The 17,745-nt window shown below is 40.3% G+C and overlaps 1 protein-coding gene across 1 annotated transcript in view; it reads right to left on the minus strand.

Annotated features, from left to right (window-relative positions):
• LOC149069376 (Na(+)/H(+) exchanger protein 2-like) overlaps positions 1-17,745 on the minus strand; it is a 48,134-nt gene that overhangs the window by 5,939 nt on the left and 24,450 nt on the right. The window contains exons 6-10 of the mRNA XM_089249222.1: positions 17,517-17,606; positions 12,028-12,101; positions 11,665-11,898; positions 3,888-4,041; positions 3,557-3,782 (exon numbers count right to left, since the gene is read on the minus strand). Of these exons, the coding sequence (XP_089105348.1) occupies positions 3,557-3,782; positions 3,888-4,041; positions 11,665-11,898; positions 12,028-12,101; positions 17,517-17,606 (778 nt within the window). The remainder of the gene's footprint in view (positions 1-3,556; positions 3,783-3,887; positions 4,042-11,664; positions 11,899-12,027; positions 12,102-17,516; positions 17,607-17,745) is intronic.

A 17,745-nucleotide genomic window follows, 5' to 3' on the forward strand; every position in this document is an offset into this window, starting at 1 on the left:
TCGACAATATCAATTTTGAAAATTTGAAATGTTTGATAGATGAAAATTATCTAGAAAATTGAAATAAATTATTCGTAGAAAAAGATTCTATAATTTATATTTTTGTAGTAGCTCTTATTTATTTTTTTCTTTACAGAGAATAGAATATGGTAAAAATATCAAAGCTGATAATTTAGGAACAACCCCTACGTGCACTTTAGTTTAATAACGACCCCTCTTAGCGTTGAAAACTTTTGAGGTGAAGAAGTACACGTTCGAGAAAGGGTGATATCTTGGAAGACGCCTTTGTACAGAGACCTAGAACCCTTTTGTATATGAGTATATGAAGGCGTCTTACAGAGACCCTAGAAGAGGGTGACGTCATTGTTGAGACTTAAAAAAGAGTAATTTCGGAATGACCCCTTCACGTTATGAAAAAAAAAAATTCCAAGAACGACTTGACAAATTTAAACTTAAAAAAAAAGATCTCTTCAGACTTACAAACGATTGAGATGATATATATATGACGCCATATTAACTTATTTTCGAATATGCAAATGATAATTTGTGAAAAATACGATAATTTTGGAAAATTTTTATTTTAAAATAATTTAAAAACAAGCATCAAGTTAGAAACCTCTTTGAACTTAGAATAACGACGTCATTGGTTAAAAAAAGTAAGTTAAAGAAATGCAAATGATAATTTTTAGGAACAACCCTCTTACAAACAATAATTTAAGAAAGATTCCTCTTTGAATTGATCCCTTTCTTGGTGTCGCGGAGAATTTTTTTCTAATAAGGTTGTTAATAAATGGAATTCTAACACAATTGACACGTTTAAAAAGAAATACGATAAACGTGTTGAGGTAAATCGAGAAGCTATAAGACAACCATAAGTACTCTTTATGGACATTATATAATATTTTATCATGTGTGTGTGTGTGTATATATATATATATATTGTTTGTAATTGCATTTTCTGGGTTGATCGGGGGGGTTGAATTGGGTTGCTGTATTTTTGAAATAGTATAATGACATCCATATTTGTATGGGCATCTTTTTACCAGCCACCTCGTTGGGCATTTTTGCCTGTTGTGGCGTTGTTTTTTGTATTAGTATTTGAATTTTTTTTTTTATCATGGGATGACGTTATAGGAAAGAAACGTCATCGTAATACGCAGCGCCATCTAGCGAGCCCCCCCCTTATCTTGATGGGAGGAAAGAGGGAGCACCCATTGTCCCAGAATCAGCAATTTCCCCCTACTGGTAATCTTTCTCAGCTTCAGCAAATGGCCCTCAGGTGCGACGGTAGAAACGGTTTTCGGGGTATTATACCTAGGTGAATTCGGAAAGTTGGTAGCATGCTTGCCCGGCTTACAAGAGGACCTGGGTTCGAGTTACGGAGGAGACCAGAAGACTCTTCTTCCCGAGTTCACCTCGGCATAATATCCAGAAAATAGGTTTCCTCGATATATTAGGCTGAGAAAAAAAAGATGTCTAATAATTCATTTACGTTTTCAACAAAGTTTTAAGAGAGTTGTGGACTCAGACAATGTTACCCAACAAATAACAGAACGTATACGATGAAATATAATATAATCAGTGGTTTTGTCTTAAGAATACAAATACAACGCCACAACAGGCAAAATGCCCAACGAGGTGGCTGATAAAAAGATGCCCATAAAAATATGGTTGTCATATGTTTCAAAAATACAGCAACCCAATTAAAAATGCAATTAACACAAATTACAAACAATATATACACATGATAAAATATTATACAATGCCCATAAAGAATACTTATGGTTGTCTTATTCTAAGAATGGATAGCTTCTCGATTTACCCCAACATGTTTATCGTATTTCTTTTTAAACGTGTCAATTGTGTTACAATTTACTACCTCCGGGGGTAAGCTATTCCATTTATTAACAACCCTATTAGAGAAAAATTCCCCCTGCGACACCTAACCTTGCATTGTCCCTCACCAATCGATACTGGTGTCCCCTTGTAAAAGCAGTCGATTGGCGGTGTACTAAAAGTTCATGGTCCATCCTATCCATCCCATTGAAAATTTTGAACACTTCGATCATATCTCCTCGACACCTGCGTTCATCCAATGTAAACATATTCAAAAAATGAAGTCTTTCTTCATAACTCAAGCCCTGTGTGCCAATAAGGACACGCGTAGCTCTTCTCTGCACCCCTTCAACCAAGTCTATGTCCCTCTGTAGGTATGGTCTCCAAAACCTTACAGCATACTCCAGTCCAGGGCGAACTAAGCCTCGAAAAAGCGGAAGAATGACTTTAGGAGAACGCGAAGAGACCTTTTTGAAAATGAGACCAAGCATTCTATTCGCTTTTTTGACAACCGCTGAACAATGTTCAGAAAACTTAAGTCGCTCGTCAATGAGAATTCCCAAATCGGTGACTCTAGTTGCATCCGGGATAGTGACACCATTCAACTCGTAAGAGAACCGTGGGTTGTTCGAACCAAAATGAGCGACCATGCACTTATCTACGCTAAACGTCATGCTCCATTCATTTGCCCATGCTGCAATCTTGTTTAAGTTGGTCTGGAGCAACTCCCTATCGCTTTAATTTCCGATTACCCCCATTAGCTTCACATCATCTGCGAATTTGCTAGTAATTCCATCGATACCCTGATCGAGTTTGTCGATAAAAAGTGAAAAAAGTATGGGGCCAAGGACACTTCCCTGAGGAACTCCACTTGTGACGTCTGTCCAACCAGAGAATTCCCCGTTCACCATAACTCGTTGCGATCTATCTCTTAACCACGATTCTATCCAATTCAACAAGTTGCCCCCTATTCCAATCTCGTGTAAACGCTTCAAGAGTTTGCCATGTTGGACCCGATCGAATGCCTTCTGGAAATCAATATAAACAACGTCGACATTTTTTCTCTTACCCAAAGCCTTAGTCACGTAATCATAGAAGCAAAGGAGGTTAGTTACACATGTCTTGCCCTTCCTGAACCCATGCTGATTATCCGACAATACATTATTCTCGTCTATCCACTTCACAAACTGCCTTTTGATGATAATTTCCAAAATTTTCGAGAGGGAGCTCGTCAAACTCACTGGACGATAATTAGACACCACTTCTCTACTACCCTTCTTAAATATCGGAACAACGTTAGCCAGTTTCCAATCTCTCGGGACGATACCCTCAGCAACACTACTCCTGTATATCTGTGCGACTGGCCCCAACAATTCATTAGCACCTTCCCTGAGAACCCTGGGATAGATATCATCTGGTCCTGGTGCTTTGCTTGCACATACATTTCTTAGAAGATTTAGGACCTCCACGTCTTCCACTTGAATATCGTTGAGTGTTTTATTACCCCATGCAACACCCGTATATCGAATATCATTATCTCCATTAAAAACCGACGCGAAAAAGTCATTGAAAGCACTACACATGCCTACAAGAAGAATAAACAACAAAATAATCTTAGTTATTTGTCAGCACTTATTCTGCATTTGATTCTATTCCGACCCTTCCAAAAAAGTTAGAATACTTTACATTCGGCAATGAGCGAAATCCATTAGTTACGTACTTTTGTAACAACCGGAAGCTCCTTCACTCTTTGGAATGGTAGGTGTAGGTGGTGCCAGGAACATGTTGTCCTCCGCGATGGTATGTTGCGTATCTGACTTGCCAAACCTGCTGCTGCTGCGATATCTCCTGCTGCGTTGGTGGTAGGAGAAGTACCGGCTGTGAGGCCTGCAGTTGCTGTCTGTGGACGCCTTCCTGTGGTTTGGCAGAATCCGACTCGAACGTCTCTGCAACGAATTCGGTCAGAGTTCATCACGACAAATATATTTATAAAAAAATGTTCAACAAGAATTACGTATCGTGAAAGTGGACGAAAGATGAGATATTCTCACCCTTCTGTTATTTCGTGCCATCGCATCCGCCAGGATGTGGTGGAGCTCGGCATCTGCGATGTCTCTGTGCGTTGGCGAATACTCCAGTTCGGCGATATCCACGTTCAGGAAGTTCGAATCCATGTTCGCCTTCTGGCTCTCGGTCTCGCCGTTCCTGTTTGGAAGCGCCGTGTGAAAATTCAAGTCTCGAAAAAATAAACTTATCGGTTTTTTTTTAAAACTTATTTAATCATTTGCTTACCGATCCTCAAAGTGCATCGAAACAAATTCTGCCGTCGATTGCACTTCGAAACGTTCGATGGCATCGTATATACCTACTAGTTACGAGTTCCAAAATGAGTTACCAACGAATACCGAGATACTACCGTATCATATAAGACAGGGGCGTAGCCAGAAATTTTGTCCAGGGGGGCAAAATGATAGAACAATAGATTTGGCCATCTTTTTCCCTTTTTTCTGTCATTTTCTCACATTTCGGGGGGGGGGGCAGACCCCCAAGTCCCCTCCCTCTCGCTACGCTCTCGATATAAGAAGACGCCAGTTGCAATACTCTAGTTTATTTTCGTGGCTTATCGTGATTTTAATGCGTGCGCTCGTATAAATGCCAGCTGCTGAAGGTCGAGTATGTTTTTCTTCGAACGAGTTCAAATTGACATCCGGTAGTTTTATGATAGTGTAAAGCTAAAATAATAATTAGACTTGGCTCAGGGGGGACTCAGCTCAGACCTTTTAGGGGCCGCTAAACGGTATAAAAATACTTTGATTACATTTCGAATTTAACTTCTTTAAGCCGGGTTTTCCTAAGAGAACATTTTTAACGCCGCGTGCGACGGGAATCGCCCAGCGCGGCACGCGGTCCAATCACCAATAGGAAAAGTAGTACGACTGTTTTCCTACATAGCGCAATACGCCCCACGACAGCGCTTTACGTCGTGCGTGATTGGACGGCTGTTTATGGAGCAGTCAAATGAGTCGTGCGCCGATCTTTTCTTCATTTTTGTTGCGCTTTCCTTCCCTTCAAACCGGAGCATGTAGACGAAAGAATAGGTGGTCGGCTGAAGGTGGTTTTCTGTGGTTCCCAACTTCAAGGTGCGAATGCGAGCTGATCTCCCCTTTAAAAAGTCTCGCCACAGAGAGCAACAGACCTACAAACAGAACAAATGTAATTCAATCATAACACATCACTCACTTCACTTCTGAAATATAGATGGCGACACTGAAAAATCAAACACAACACTACATACGCACTCGGACGGTGTTAGGTACACACACAGCTACACTTCCAACACAACTTACTAGGTAGTAAATCGCCAATAGATGGTGATAGACCTGAGTTGTGCTCGGTTTGAAAGAAAGAAAAAAAAGACGACAGAAAATAGCCAAGATGCCACGGCCATATATGTACAATGTCGTCGCCTTGAGGGGTGCGATAGCCCAGGTCGATAAGATACTCGCCTAAAGTAGCAAAGGATGTTTAGAGGTGTTGTGAGTTCGATACCTGGTTCGTCCTTGTCAGAAAAATTTCCTGACACAGGGGTACAACAAAAAACGGCGACAAGACCGCAGGAAAAAATTGCTACCTCAAGGAGTCTCCCCTCGAAGGGTTAGCGCACCAACCCCTCGACGAGTATAAAAAACAAGCCTGCCGTTCAGAGCCTTCCGCGTAGTCATTTGTTCTTCCGTGTCCTGTGTGTTAGGCATTACCTTCGTTTGAAAAAATGAATTGATGTACAGTGAGAAAAAAAGGACGTAAATCAGTTGTGTACGAAAATTACAAATTTTTTAGAGTATGAAACTCAAGATGGCTGGAGGTGGAGATGTTTTAAACGCAATTGAAATGCAAAGATATATTTGGATGAAAATTCCACGGTAATTCTGAAGTTGCATTTACACCACAATCACCAGCCTGAGAAGAATTTGAATAGGCAAATCGTTTTTAACAGTGCAAAACGAAAAGCTGTTGGTGATTTCAGCGAGTGACCCCCGGAAGTTAATAAGGAAAGAAATTAGTGGTGAACTCTCAGGTTATGCCGATAAAATAAACGTGAAAGACATGCAATACATGCATGTCTCACCTCAAGGTGAAGAAATGCTACAGATCAACGATGAAATCGTGTGCTTCCCGCTATTTCCAATTTGGAATTTTCGTGTGCAAGTGAAATATTATTTATCGATGGAACCTTTAAAAATTCAAACGTTCACTATGCATATAAATGAAAATGGCAACTATGTACCACTAGTTTCCACTTCCTCCTGCCCAATAAAACTACTCGTATTTATGAAGACATGTTCAGAATGCTATGCAATCGCTATGAAGAGTTGAAATTGAGGTTCGATCCCAAGAATATATATATATACATGTATATTGTCACTGATTTTGAAACGGCAATTCATGCAGTACTTCGAAATGTTTGGCCAACATGTAATATTGTAGGATGTCGTTTTCATGCAGCCCAGTAGAATAATATAGGAAAATCCAGGAACTTGGTACCTGGAACCAATGATTACGAAGATGAGAACTCGGATATAGAAAAGTGGCTACATTGGTCTTTTGGGTTGCTATATTGGAATCATGCAAAGGTTGCAGATTGTTTCGTGAAAGATTTGATGTCCAACATACCAGAGGACCGGAAGCTGAAGAAATATGCTGACTATATGACAGATACTTATGTGGCCGAAAAAGCGAAATTCCCACCTGTGATATAGGCCTCTGATACAATGGAAGGAGTTGAAACAACGAACGCTTGCGAATCATTTCATACACGTTTTAACGCAACCTTTACTGCGCCTCATCCCAATATCTATGCATTTATAGACGTTATCAAACAATTCCAAGTTGATGTCTATGCATTGAAAAACAGTGGTCACATCGCGATGACAAACAAGAAATTTGAAAAGCGAATGGGAATTTGGAAAAAATGAAGCAAAAATATCAGAATATAGAACTTACGAGATATCAATATTGGAAAGCTATTTCACATTATGGATACAACAACAACCCAAAAAATGAATTTGAATGATAAGGAAATTTAATATCAAATAAATAAGACGAGGGAATCTCGTCCCGACATAAGACAAGGGAATTTAAACCCGCAAATTTTTTAAACACGCCAGTGACTATACGCTACTGCCAGTCCTAAGGATATATTGTGAAGGAAAAATGATGCGCAGAGGGGAAAAAAATGTAATTTATCAACAATCGGTAACAGCAGGAGAGTGGACCGTCCAGTGCAGTTCGGACATAGATAACAAGAGTAGAGCAGTGCAATTTGACAGCTACGCCTATCTTCCAGTGCACAACTGACCCATCTCCATACGAAGTAGATTTCTCTTTTCACACTCACCCAACCAGTTCTCTTTTGCTCTTATACGTATATAGTGTAGGGATACATCATGTATGGGGAAATAGGCACTATATAATAATTGTATAGAAATAAAAGGAAAGTAAAAAAAAAGAACAACTTTGTAGGATTACAACAAAGTCTGAAAGGAAGAAAGGAAAGAAAACAGAGCTTATTTTTGACTTTATTCCAAAGGCGTTTGGACGCAATATTACGTCCTTGATCGTAATATTGCGTTATCAAAGCAATAGTCGAAACCAAGACAGGAAACCCTTCATAACTTGATCATTGAACCCTCTGGCTTAGGTTTTGACAGTGGACCCAAGCTAAGCGGAGGGGGGGGGGGGTGGTAGATGGATCTGGTGGTATTTAAAATCACACGAGGGAAGGCAAAAATTAATGCTTGCTACGGTGGAAAGAGCATCTAGTTACGACCTTGTGTGCAACTAGCAACAAGTACAATTTTTTTCGCTGGGCAGCGTACACTAATATCAATTTTTTTTGTCTAATGCCTTTTTTATTACCAGGATATAGTAGTTTGATAATCATTCTCAGGTGCTAGAGTAAACCTGGCGTGCGTCATGGACACTGGGGGGGAAATAGGAAAACCCATTTTAGAGAGCCACAAAATTGGTTTTGCACTGGGCCGAAAAAATACTTGGACTCGTCCCTGACTTGGCTTCACCGTAATCGAACCGGACTGGTTTTTCTCGGGTCATAGGTACCAAGTAACCAAGTAAAAGGCCACAAGCACATAATATATGAAGTTCCACAAATTTATTTTCAAACCTTTCCTCCGTGTATTCATTCGAACGAGTTCTCGATTGTGCTTATAAAACAGTGGTTCTGAACCTTTTTCAGTCCACGTATCCCCAGTTGACTCGGTTCCTTTTCGCGTACCCTCCACCCCAAATTCTCTAGGCACCCCCCCACCCCAATCTGTTTAACCCACTACAGATTCATAATATAGTTTTTTATTTTTGAAGTAAGCAAACAAATTAACACAAAGATTGGAAAAGAAGAAAAATTAACGTGATATTAGGGACTGTATTGAATTACAAAGTTTTGAAAAATCAAATTCAAAAGGAGACAAATACAATCTCAAATCCAGAGCTTCATTCAGTTTGCTTCTATATTTACACTGAAGAGCCAAAAAAACTGGTAAACCTACCTATTATCGTGTAGGGTCCCCGCGAGCCCGCAGAAGTGCCGCAACACGACGTGGCATGGACTTGACTAATGTCTGATGTAGTGCTGGAGGTAACTGACACCATGAATCTTGCAGGGCTGTCCATAAATCCGTAGGAGTAAGAGAGGGTGGAGATCTCTTCTGAACAGCACGTTGCAAGGCATCCCAGATATGTTCAATAATGTTCATATCTGAGGATTTAGGTAGCCAGCGAAAGTGTCTAAAGTCAGAAGAGTGTTCCTGGGGCCACTTTGTAGCAATTCTGGACGTGTGGGGTGTCGCATTGTCCTGCTGAAATTGTCCAAGTCCGTCGGAATGCACAATGGACATGAATGGGTGCAGGTGATCAGACAGGATGCTTACGTACCTGTCACCTGTCAGAGTCGTATCTAGACGTATCATGGGTCCCATATCATGCCAACTGCACACGCCCCATACCATCACAGAGCCTCCACCAGCTTGAACAGTCCCCTGTTGACATGTAGGGTCCATGGATTCATGAGGTTGTCTCCATACCCGTACACGTCCATCAGCTCAAAGCAATTGGAACCGAGACTCGTCAGACCAGGCAACGTGTTTCCAGTCCTCAACAGTCCAATGTCGGTGTCGTCGGGCCCAGGCGAGGCGTAAAGCTTTGGGTCGTGCAATCATCAAGGGTACACGTCTCCGGCCTTCGTCTCCGAAAGCCCATATCGATGATGTTTCGTTGAATGGTTCGCACGCTGACACTTGTTGATGGCCCAGCATTGAAATCTGCAGCAATTTGCGGAAGGGTTGCACGTCTGTCACGTTTAATGATTCTCGTCAGTCGTCGTTGGTCCCGTTCTTGCATGATGTTTTTCCGGCCGCAGCGATGTCGTAGATTTAATTTTTTACCGGATTCCCGATATTCACGGTACACTCGTGACATGGTTGTACGTGAAAATCCAAATTTCATCGCTACCTCGGAGATGTTATGTCCCATCTCTCGTGCTCCGACTATAACACCACGTTCAAACTCACTTAAATCTCGATAACCTGCCATTGTAGCAGCAGTAACCGATCTAACAACTCTGCCAGACACTTGTTGTGTTATACAGGCGTTGCCGACCGCAGCGTCGTACTCTGATTGGTTCCATATCTCTTTATTTGCATACGCATGCGTGTACCAGTTTTTTGGCTCTTCAGTTTATTTTTTAATATAAGTATACGAAGAAAAAGCGCGTTTAAACAAGCTCCGTGCTGGTAAACGGCAACAAAAACATTATGGCTTTTCTAGTTCAGTGTATTCGTTACAGCGTCGAGCCCAAAAACTGACTAGGTTCACTATTCCGCCATTAAAGGGATTCTTCAGAGTAGTATTTGATGCGAGCTGTAGCAATTTCTCCATTTCTGGAATCGACAATGAAACGGCGGTTGAAATTGCTCTTCTTTGAAAGCGTAAAGATGCCCACACCGATCACCCACATTTCCGGCTCTGAAAAAAATATTTTTCAAACGAGGATTTTTTTAAATCTTTCCATGTGCTCAGCTCTCTTATCACCGATTGCTAAATTTAGCTCTGCTTGTGACAAGAAATCATGAAGTGTTTAGATTGCACCTTTAGATTGTCCTTTTTTGATGCACTTTGACCGAAAATCAATTTTTTTTTCATGGATTCAATTTTGTCGACAACTTGAAAAATGCTACAACTTTTTTTGAAGTGAAAGATTGAGTTTATTAATCACTCAGCTATGCAAGGCTCTGTAGCCATTCAAAATCCAGTCAACTTCCGCTACCGCACGGATCTAGTTAATAGCCAGTATCCATGGCCCCCACAACGGCTGGGCTGACAGCCCTGGGGCCCGGGAGGATTTTAATCATTTTTTTGTTTTTTCACTCTATAAATTCATCATAAAGGGGGCCCGTAAAACATTCCAGCCTAGGGGCCCTGCTTCAGGATGTGGGGGCCATTCCAGTATCCATAGCGTAAATCACGTGGATAGTAGTTAGTTGGCAGAAAAATTGACGTAGAGAAGGACGGTAGGAACAACACGCACACGCCTCAATGCAAACATACAAGGGATGTTAAAACAATGCTAAAACACCGAGGGAGAATGAGCCGCGAGAAAGGAGAGCGCCAATTCTCATTGGAGGTTGGGCGCGGACGGGAGGAGGGCAGGCCGATCCTTCCTCTTTCATCCAAGATTTTACAGATAAGGAGGTCAATATTAAAACTGACAATATTAGTAAAAACCTCTACCTACTTTTTAGAATTATTTTTAATCTTTTGTAATTCATATGTTCTTTTTTTAGCTGGGTGGCCACCATTACCATTTTCTTTCCGCGTACCCCCTAACGGCTTCTCTCGTGCCCCTTGGGAACCGCTGTTCTAAAACATAAACGCGCAAGTTTAATCATGACGTGTTTATGAGACCTAGAGCTACTTGAAAATACCAGGCTGCCATATCGTCACCTTTGAGTGAAAATATGACGTCAGTATTGTCACTATAGTTGATCGTGTTGTTCCCATTCTTCCCTTTTTTTTATATTTTGTCCGAGACACCAATTGGGATGTCAAACTTTTTATTGGCTCAAAAATGAATGAAAAGTCCGCTATACCCTTTATGGACGCCTTAATTCGACATCTATATCGTACTGTCCTTGCCCCGTCCTCTACTTTAGTTTAACCTTTTGCGATCACGCCAGTGGAAGGAATTCAATATCCAGTTCTCTGTGTTTTGTTTCCCCCTCTCCTAATCATCGCAAAGCTTTATTGTAACCCTATGAACTGAAGTTGTTTTCCCCCCTCCGTTCTGTTTATACTCCTGTTAATGATTCCCTCCTAACTCACATTCCACGTATCTTTCCACTATATCCATGTAAGAACGGAAGAGAGTACGTAGGATGAGAGGGTGAAAGAGAAATCCACTGTAATCTATCTTATCCACACTATACTTGTTTCTCATTTCTCTTCTATTTGTTTTTTCTTTCTTTTATTTTTTTTCTTTCCCCTTCTTCCTTTTTGTAAAACGTGCGAACGAGGTTACCTATTTTACCGCCGATACGTCAAATAAGGTTCATCCAAATTTTTTTACCAAAAGCCTGCACACGAAGAGGGTCGAGGGTTCGATTCGTTTGCAGCAAAGCCAAACGTTTTGCCTTCCTCGCCTCAATGAAGTTTTTTTTCGACACTCGTTGGTCGCGGCATCGAACAAATGATAATTAATTTCGCCGTTACACCCTTCTACACATCGTCTACCACGTAAAATGAGAGGAGAGGACTTACGTAACTGACGAACTGTTGTGTTCGTCGAAAGTTTTGAAGAGGGACGAGAAAGAGGCCTCGCTGCTCATTCCCTTGGATCCCCCGAGGCCCGAACCGCTGTTGTTTCTTCGGACCATGTCCATCGCGTCGGCGAGATTCAGCTTCGAGTAGGTCTCGAAGATCTTCGGTTCGGCGTTCGCGTGGTGGTCCCGGATCAGCAGCGGCCGCAGATACCTGTTGTTGTAATACTTGAACCTACGCAGAAATAAAAGAGGATATTTTAGTGCAATGTCTCCGTTTCGTGCGACGCCATCGCCCCACTGCAAATTATGTGAACTCGAGTTTTTTGCATCTTTCACGCGAGCTACGTATTATCGTACTTACTTGTCTCTCAGATGGTAAGTTCCCATCTTCTGTCCGACGATGTCTTCGACGGCTGCCATCAAATGATCCATAGACTGCAAAAAAAAAGGAATGGCAATTCAATAAGCGACACGTCGTTTATCTGAAGCTGCGCTCGTGAGGGTCCTGGTTTGGTTCCCACTGGAGGCACGCACGGTGGTGCTCTCTTCTTAACTTCGAAATGCGCCTGTTGTCTCTTATCTGCCCTTCAAAAACTTCTCTTCATAGAGAGCAGCACTGAAGAAATTCTAGCAGGTGGTCGAAGACGACCTGGGCCATGCTTGAAATTGAAATGCAAGACAGATAGATATCCACGTTAATATTCCTCTAACGTAAAGGGTATCGGTTGGAAAAGTAGTAACATCCTCCCATAGCCCGTCAATCTATCCACCCCACCTGACCAAACATCAGAACACTTTTTCGAAGTATATGGGGGTAGAAAAAAATAGAATGGGTCATGCTGGAAACTGTGCGTGTATGTGTTGTAAACCTAACGCAAAGTCTGTTTCTATGCAACGCTTCTTATGTGTAGCGCTGCCATCTGCCGTCAATTTTTCTAAGTATGAGTAAAGTGTAATGATTGAATAATTTTGTCGTTGTAGGCCTGTTGCTCTCTGTGGCGGGACTTTTCAACGGGGAGATTGGCTCGCATTCACGCCTCAAAGTTGGAAACCACAGATAACCGACTTCAGTCGACCACTACGGTGGCATCCCCTATGGGGACAGAGCAGGGGGGGGGGGTCATGGTAGGTTTCGGGTCCTCGCGATGTGAGTTTGCCACTATGACCACTCGACCACCGCAGCGGCTTACTATACCTCTGAATATGCCCGCGAAGATGTGGGCGGCGCATCTGGAAGTCAGTTGCCCATAACTACCGAATCACCCGTTTATGTTGTTTGACAACCTGCGGCCCGCCAAGGTGTTCCATCCGGCCCACGAAAGTCGTTCCGGAAGTAAAGTATGAATTTACACAACACGATGAATACAGGATATTGCCAAAAAAGTGGCAAAGGCAATGAAATCTCCAGTTACAGTCAAAAATTGTCAAAGACAAAAAATTAAGTAAAGTTGTCAATTACAGCCGAAAACATTGCCAAAGGTAAGTAAAGTCGCAAGTTATAGCCGAAAAAATTGTCAAAGGCACTCATAGTTGTCAATGACAGCCGAAAAAATTGTCAAAGGTTGCAAGTAAAATTGCCATTCATAGGTAAAAGAATTGTCAAAAGCAAGTTAAATTGCCATTTACAGCCAAAAAATATTGTCAAAAACTAGTGAAGTTACCGAGTATCGCTGAAATTGTTGAAAAACCGCCAATCACGGAAAATGATAGGTCAAAATGTAACTTCACAAAAAAAAGCCTTATATGTTGGACAAATGTGTGAAATGAATATATTTACATGACTATAATTAACTGTGATAATTAGACTCATAATTGTAACATAATTCATAAATCATGAAAATAATCTTAGTTCTTGATTTCAAAAAATTCAAACGCGTCTTTTTGAAAACAAAGGAAAAGAAACGGAACATTTAAAAAAAAAATAGTTTTTACCACAAAAATTCTGGGAATATCCCGTAAAATTCGGGTCATATGGTCTTCCTCTTTGTACAACTTTCTGGTCCGCGAGTGGCAGAAAAACCGCGGATAGAAAAGCTTGTACACCATCGAGCTTATATTACTGGAGAGAGTATGACGTCAGCGATCTACGCCTTGGCACAATACCTTCTAGAGCAGAACCTTCTAGAGCCTGCTCTAGATATTGCTTGGCAGCGCTGAGAAACTAGCGGTTATAGACATTGTGAGCTCTTCATACTTTTGAACATTACCAGCCAAGACAAGCAACTGTGACATCATAGAAACGTCACAGTGGTCCACGAGACACTTTTGATCCATTTGGCGCCACATTTCCTGGCGATATTTAATAATGGATATACTAAATTCTACTCATCCACGATTGGTACAGTGGGAAGTTCACGAAACGAAGGTTGCGAGTTCGATTCCCATCCAAAAAAAATTTTTTTTTCCTCTTTACAATCTTCGTTTGAAAAATTTAATTTCTTTTAACTGTTGCACAGGTTTTAAATGCGATTTATTATATTATAATTTACCACCAATTGTGTCCGATGCACGGGAATTGGGTAGGGGTTGTTCCCAAACAGCGAACGTGGCGAGACAGGGGAATGGGGACCACTCCTGTATAATAAGTTATCGTTTATTGAATCACTAAAAAATGCTTTAATTTTTTTTCAAATGTGGTTCAGTTGCATCAAGTTGACGATAATAACGGCACGCGAAGCGAACGCTCCGCGAAGCCGGGCCCTGCTATCATTTATTGATTCATAGGGCGCCGACCCATTCCTTTGTTAGTGGTTCATAATGAAAATAGATTCATGAGGAAACGAAACATAGAACTTGCGTTGCATCAAGCCGCTGTATTTATTGCATGTCAAAATCATTATTATTATTATATAATACATTATTATTATTATTATTATTATATAATATATCATTATTATTATTATGATCGTTATACAACTGTATTATAGTATTATTAAATTGTATGTCATTGTAATATTATCGTGTGAGCAACAAGATATCCGAGCAAAATAAAAACGAAACCGTTAATAGACTCTGGTGTTTGACGATAAGTTGCTGCCAAACGTATCAGCAAACGTATCCTGTGGGTGGGTTTGAACCCATGCACTCTTCCCATCTCTGACCCCATATCTTACCAACCCACCACAACAGCACTAAAATCGCCTCCTCTCATAACGCATAGAGTAATGTTTCTATGACATCGTAGTTGCTCGATTTTGATTGGCTGAAAATGAGCTCAAGTATAAAGTGTACACAATTTCTAAACGCCAACATCATACGTCAGGAGATCACCGATATTCACGAGATGTGTGCGTGTGTGACTCGTTGAATATCGGCGTAATCTCCGCTATTTTCTAATGGCATAAATAAGAGTTTAAAACAATCAATGAAAGATAATTCCAGCATTAACCCTACAGTCATACTGTTGCCAATTCGCAACATCTACTTTAAATATGTTTCTTTTCCCGTTGCAAATTGACAACTTCAAGTTTGAGACATCCATTATTCCCATTTTTCGTTTTCATTCGAAAGCCATTGATAGATAGCAGTAAAACTCGTCAATTAAAAAAGAAACGTCAATCTTCTGTAATCGGTCAAAAAAGAAAATCGCGCACTTTAGTGTTGAAATGATTTACTTGCATTTATTTTTTTTTACGTTTGCAACCCAATTTTTTTTTCTGTCAATAGTTTGAATCACGAAGAAGGTAGTTAGTTATGTATTTGGAAAAAGTAATAATATATACTTCAATACATTTATTTCATATGCAATTTTACGTCCTCTTTGAGAACTTGCGTAAAAGGAATACAATTCACAATAGATTTTTTTTTCATATTTTTTCTGGCTTTCTATAGGTTTCATTAATTATGGAAAAAATTAGCAGATCAAAATAAAAAATCATGCACTGTAGGGTTAACGAAAGATAATTCACGAATTAATGATTAATGAAACAGATAAATCTCAGAATTAATGAAAGAGATAATTCCGGAATTAATGGAAGAAAAATTCTAGTTTTAATGAAAGAGATAATTTCAGTTGCAACATAAATGAAAGCGATAATTCTGGAATTAATGAAAGATAATTCCAGAATCAGTGAAAGAAATAATTTCAGCATTAATGAAAGAAATAATAATTAATAAGGGAAATAATTCCAGAATTATTGAAAGAAAATTCCACAATTGATGTGAAAGAAGTTATTCTGGAAATTAATGAAATGAAATAATTTAATCTTTTTTCATCTTCAGAAATGAGTTCTCTATCCTTTTTTTAATCTTTAAAACCCAATATTTAGAAACCGAACTGTACATTTCTATGGGCAAATTGCCAGGCACGAACTGTGTTATTCATCCTTGCATTCGACGTCGCTGCCGTCGCGACGGCTGGATGCTACCTCCAGTAATATAAGCTCGATGTTGTACACCCCTGTTGTATAGGTTTGGTTGTAATTTCGCTCCTTCAGACTGCAGAGTCATCTATCACAAAAATTTGTCACAAGATGGAAAAATTGTCAATACTGTTAAAAATTTACAGGATCCAAGATAAAAATACAAAGAAACGTACATTTCCACCCGCTTATCGATTTCCGTTACTCACCTTCAAATTAGTGCAATCATTACCGGACCACCCTCCCCCCAACCTTTCCTCCTTATATTCACATGGCTTATTTGCATATGATTTCACATCTACACATATAAAATTGATTTTCTGTGTGTGTGTGTGTGTATGTTCTCTATACAAATCTACAATTTTAGATCGATCGTCGCCAAATTTTGCATGTATACCAAATGGGACCCGACTTGAACGATAGGCTACTTTAAAATTTCGTCAGACCAGGGCAAATGCCCTAAATGGGCAAAAAACTGTCCCGCAACAATGGTTTTTGGGCCTCAACAATCACTTTCCGAACGTTTACTTTGGTTACCGTGGTTCCCTAGCAATGCGTTTCAGACGTGTATATGCCTTTACAATGGTTTGTCACTTTTCTAATCCTGTTACCATATGTATAATAGTTTATGCCTTTATAATGGTTTGCCACATTTTCAATCTTCCCAGTAATGAGACTTTTTCAATAGATGCCATAATCATCATCAGCATTACTTTGAGGGTCAGGCAAACGATGATCCCCATAGAAATCAGTGTTAAAATGGCCGATTCTACTGTAGAAATGCAGAAATTTAGTGGGGTTTTCCACCACATCAATGATTACAAAAATTGAATTGAATTCTCGATTTTTGAAATATTGAGTTCGCTTAGAGATACGAAACCCAGGAGATTAAATATGAAGTAATTAGCCGGACCTACTTTTGAGTTGGATATTCATGCAATAACATTGATTTCAATTTCTTATTTATATCCTCTCAATTATGAAAAATTAATGTCTCCGTATTGGCTTTTAATTCATTCATTTCTACGTTTCTTTTAATCTAGATTTGTTTCTTTCATGAGTCGCGCAGGAAGTTCTCATATTAGTTACCTTAGACATGGTTTGTATCTCCCTCAAAGAAAGAGGGAGATATCACGTGATCCAAAAAGTCTCAATGAAGAAAACCCGGGCAACGCCGGGTATTATAGCTAGTAGGCCGGGTATTTAATCGTACCGAATGTATGTACCACATGTGTTAGACGCGTGAACCGCTGCTGAATCGAATTCCATCGATCAAAAAAAGCTATCAAGAAACTATCGGTGTCAAACTCATTCAGCGAGAACATTCTGGTTATTTGTGGGTGAGTGAAATTCTAGTTTCGCCTCCCCCCCCCCGTCCCGATACGTAATAAGATGGCCCTGACCGCGTTAATCGATATTTCACGAGTGAATGGGCAGAGAACGCCCAAACCGCAGTTTCACCACCTACACACAAAATACTCGTACATACCTTAGTCATGATCCTCTCATTCATCGAAAGTTTGAGCTTGTTGCTGGTCTTGACGTTCAAGATGCGCACCAACGGCCCGATGGTCATGCCCTTTTAGGAAGAAAAAATTCAAATGATGCGTGGTATATCAGAAATCTTTCCATTACTGCGTGCAATTACAAAATTGTTATCGTTGCTTGTGTTTATACTGTACGCATCTGCCCTGGCTCATTGATGGATGGGGTCGACA

The sequence above is a fragment of the Pholcus phalangioides genome, unplaced genomic scaffold, assembly GCF_987345545.1.
Source record: "Pholcus phalangioides strain wild (caught in Gottingen) unplaced genomic scaffold, Ppha-v1.0 ptg000022l_1, whole genome shotgun sequence".
Taxonomy (NCBI): domain Eukaryota; kingdom Metazoa; phylum Arthropoda; class Arachnida; order Araneae; family Pholcidae; genus Pholcus; species Pholcus phalangioides.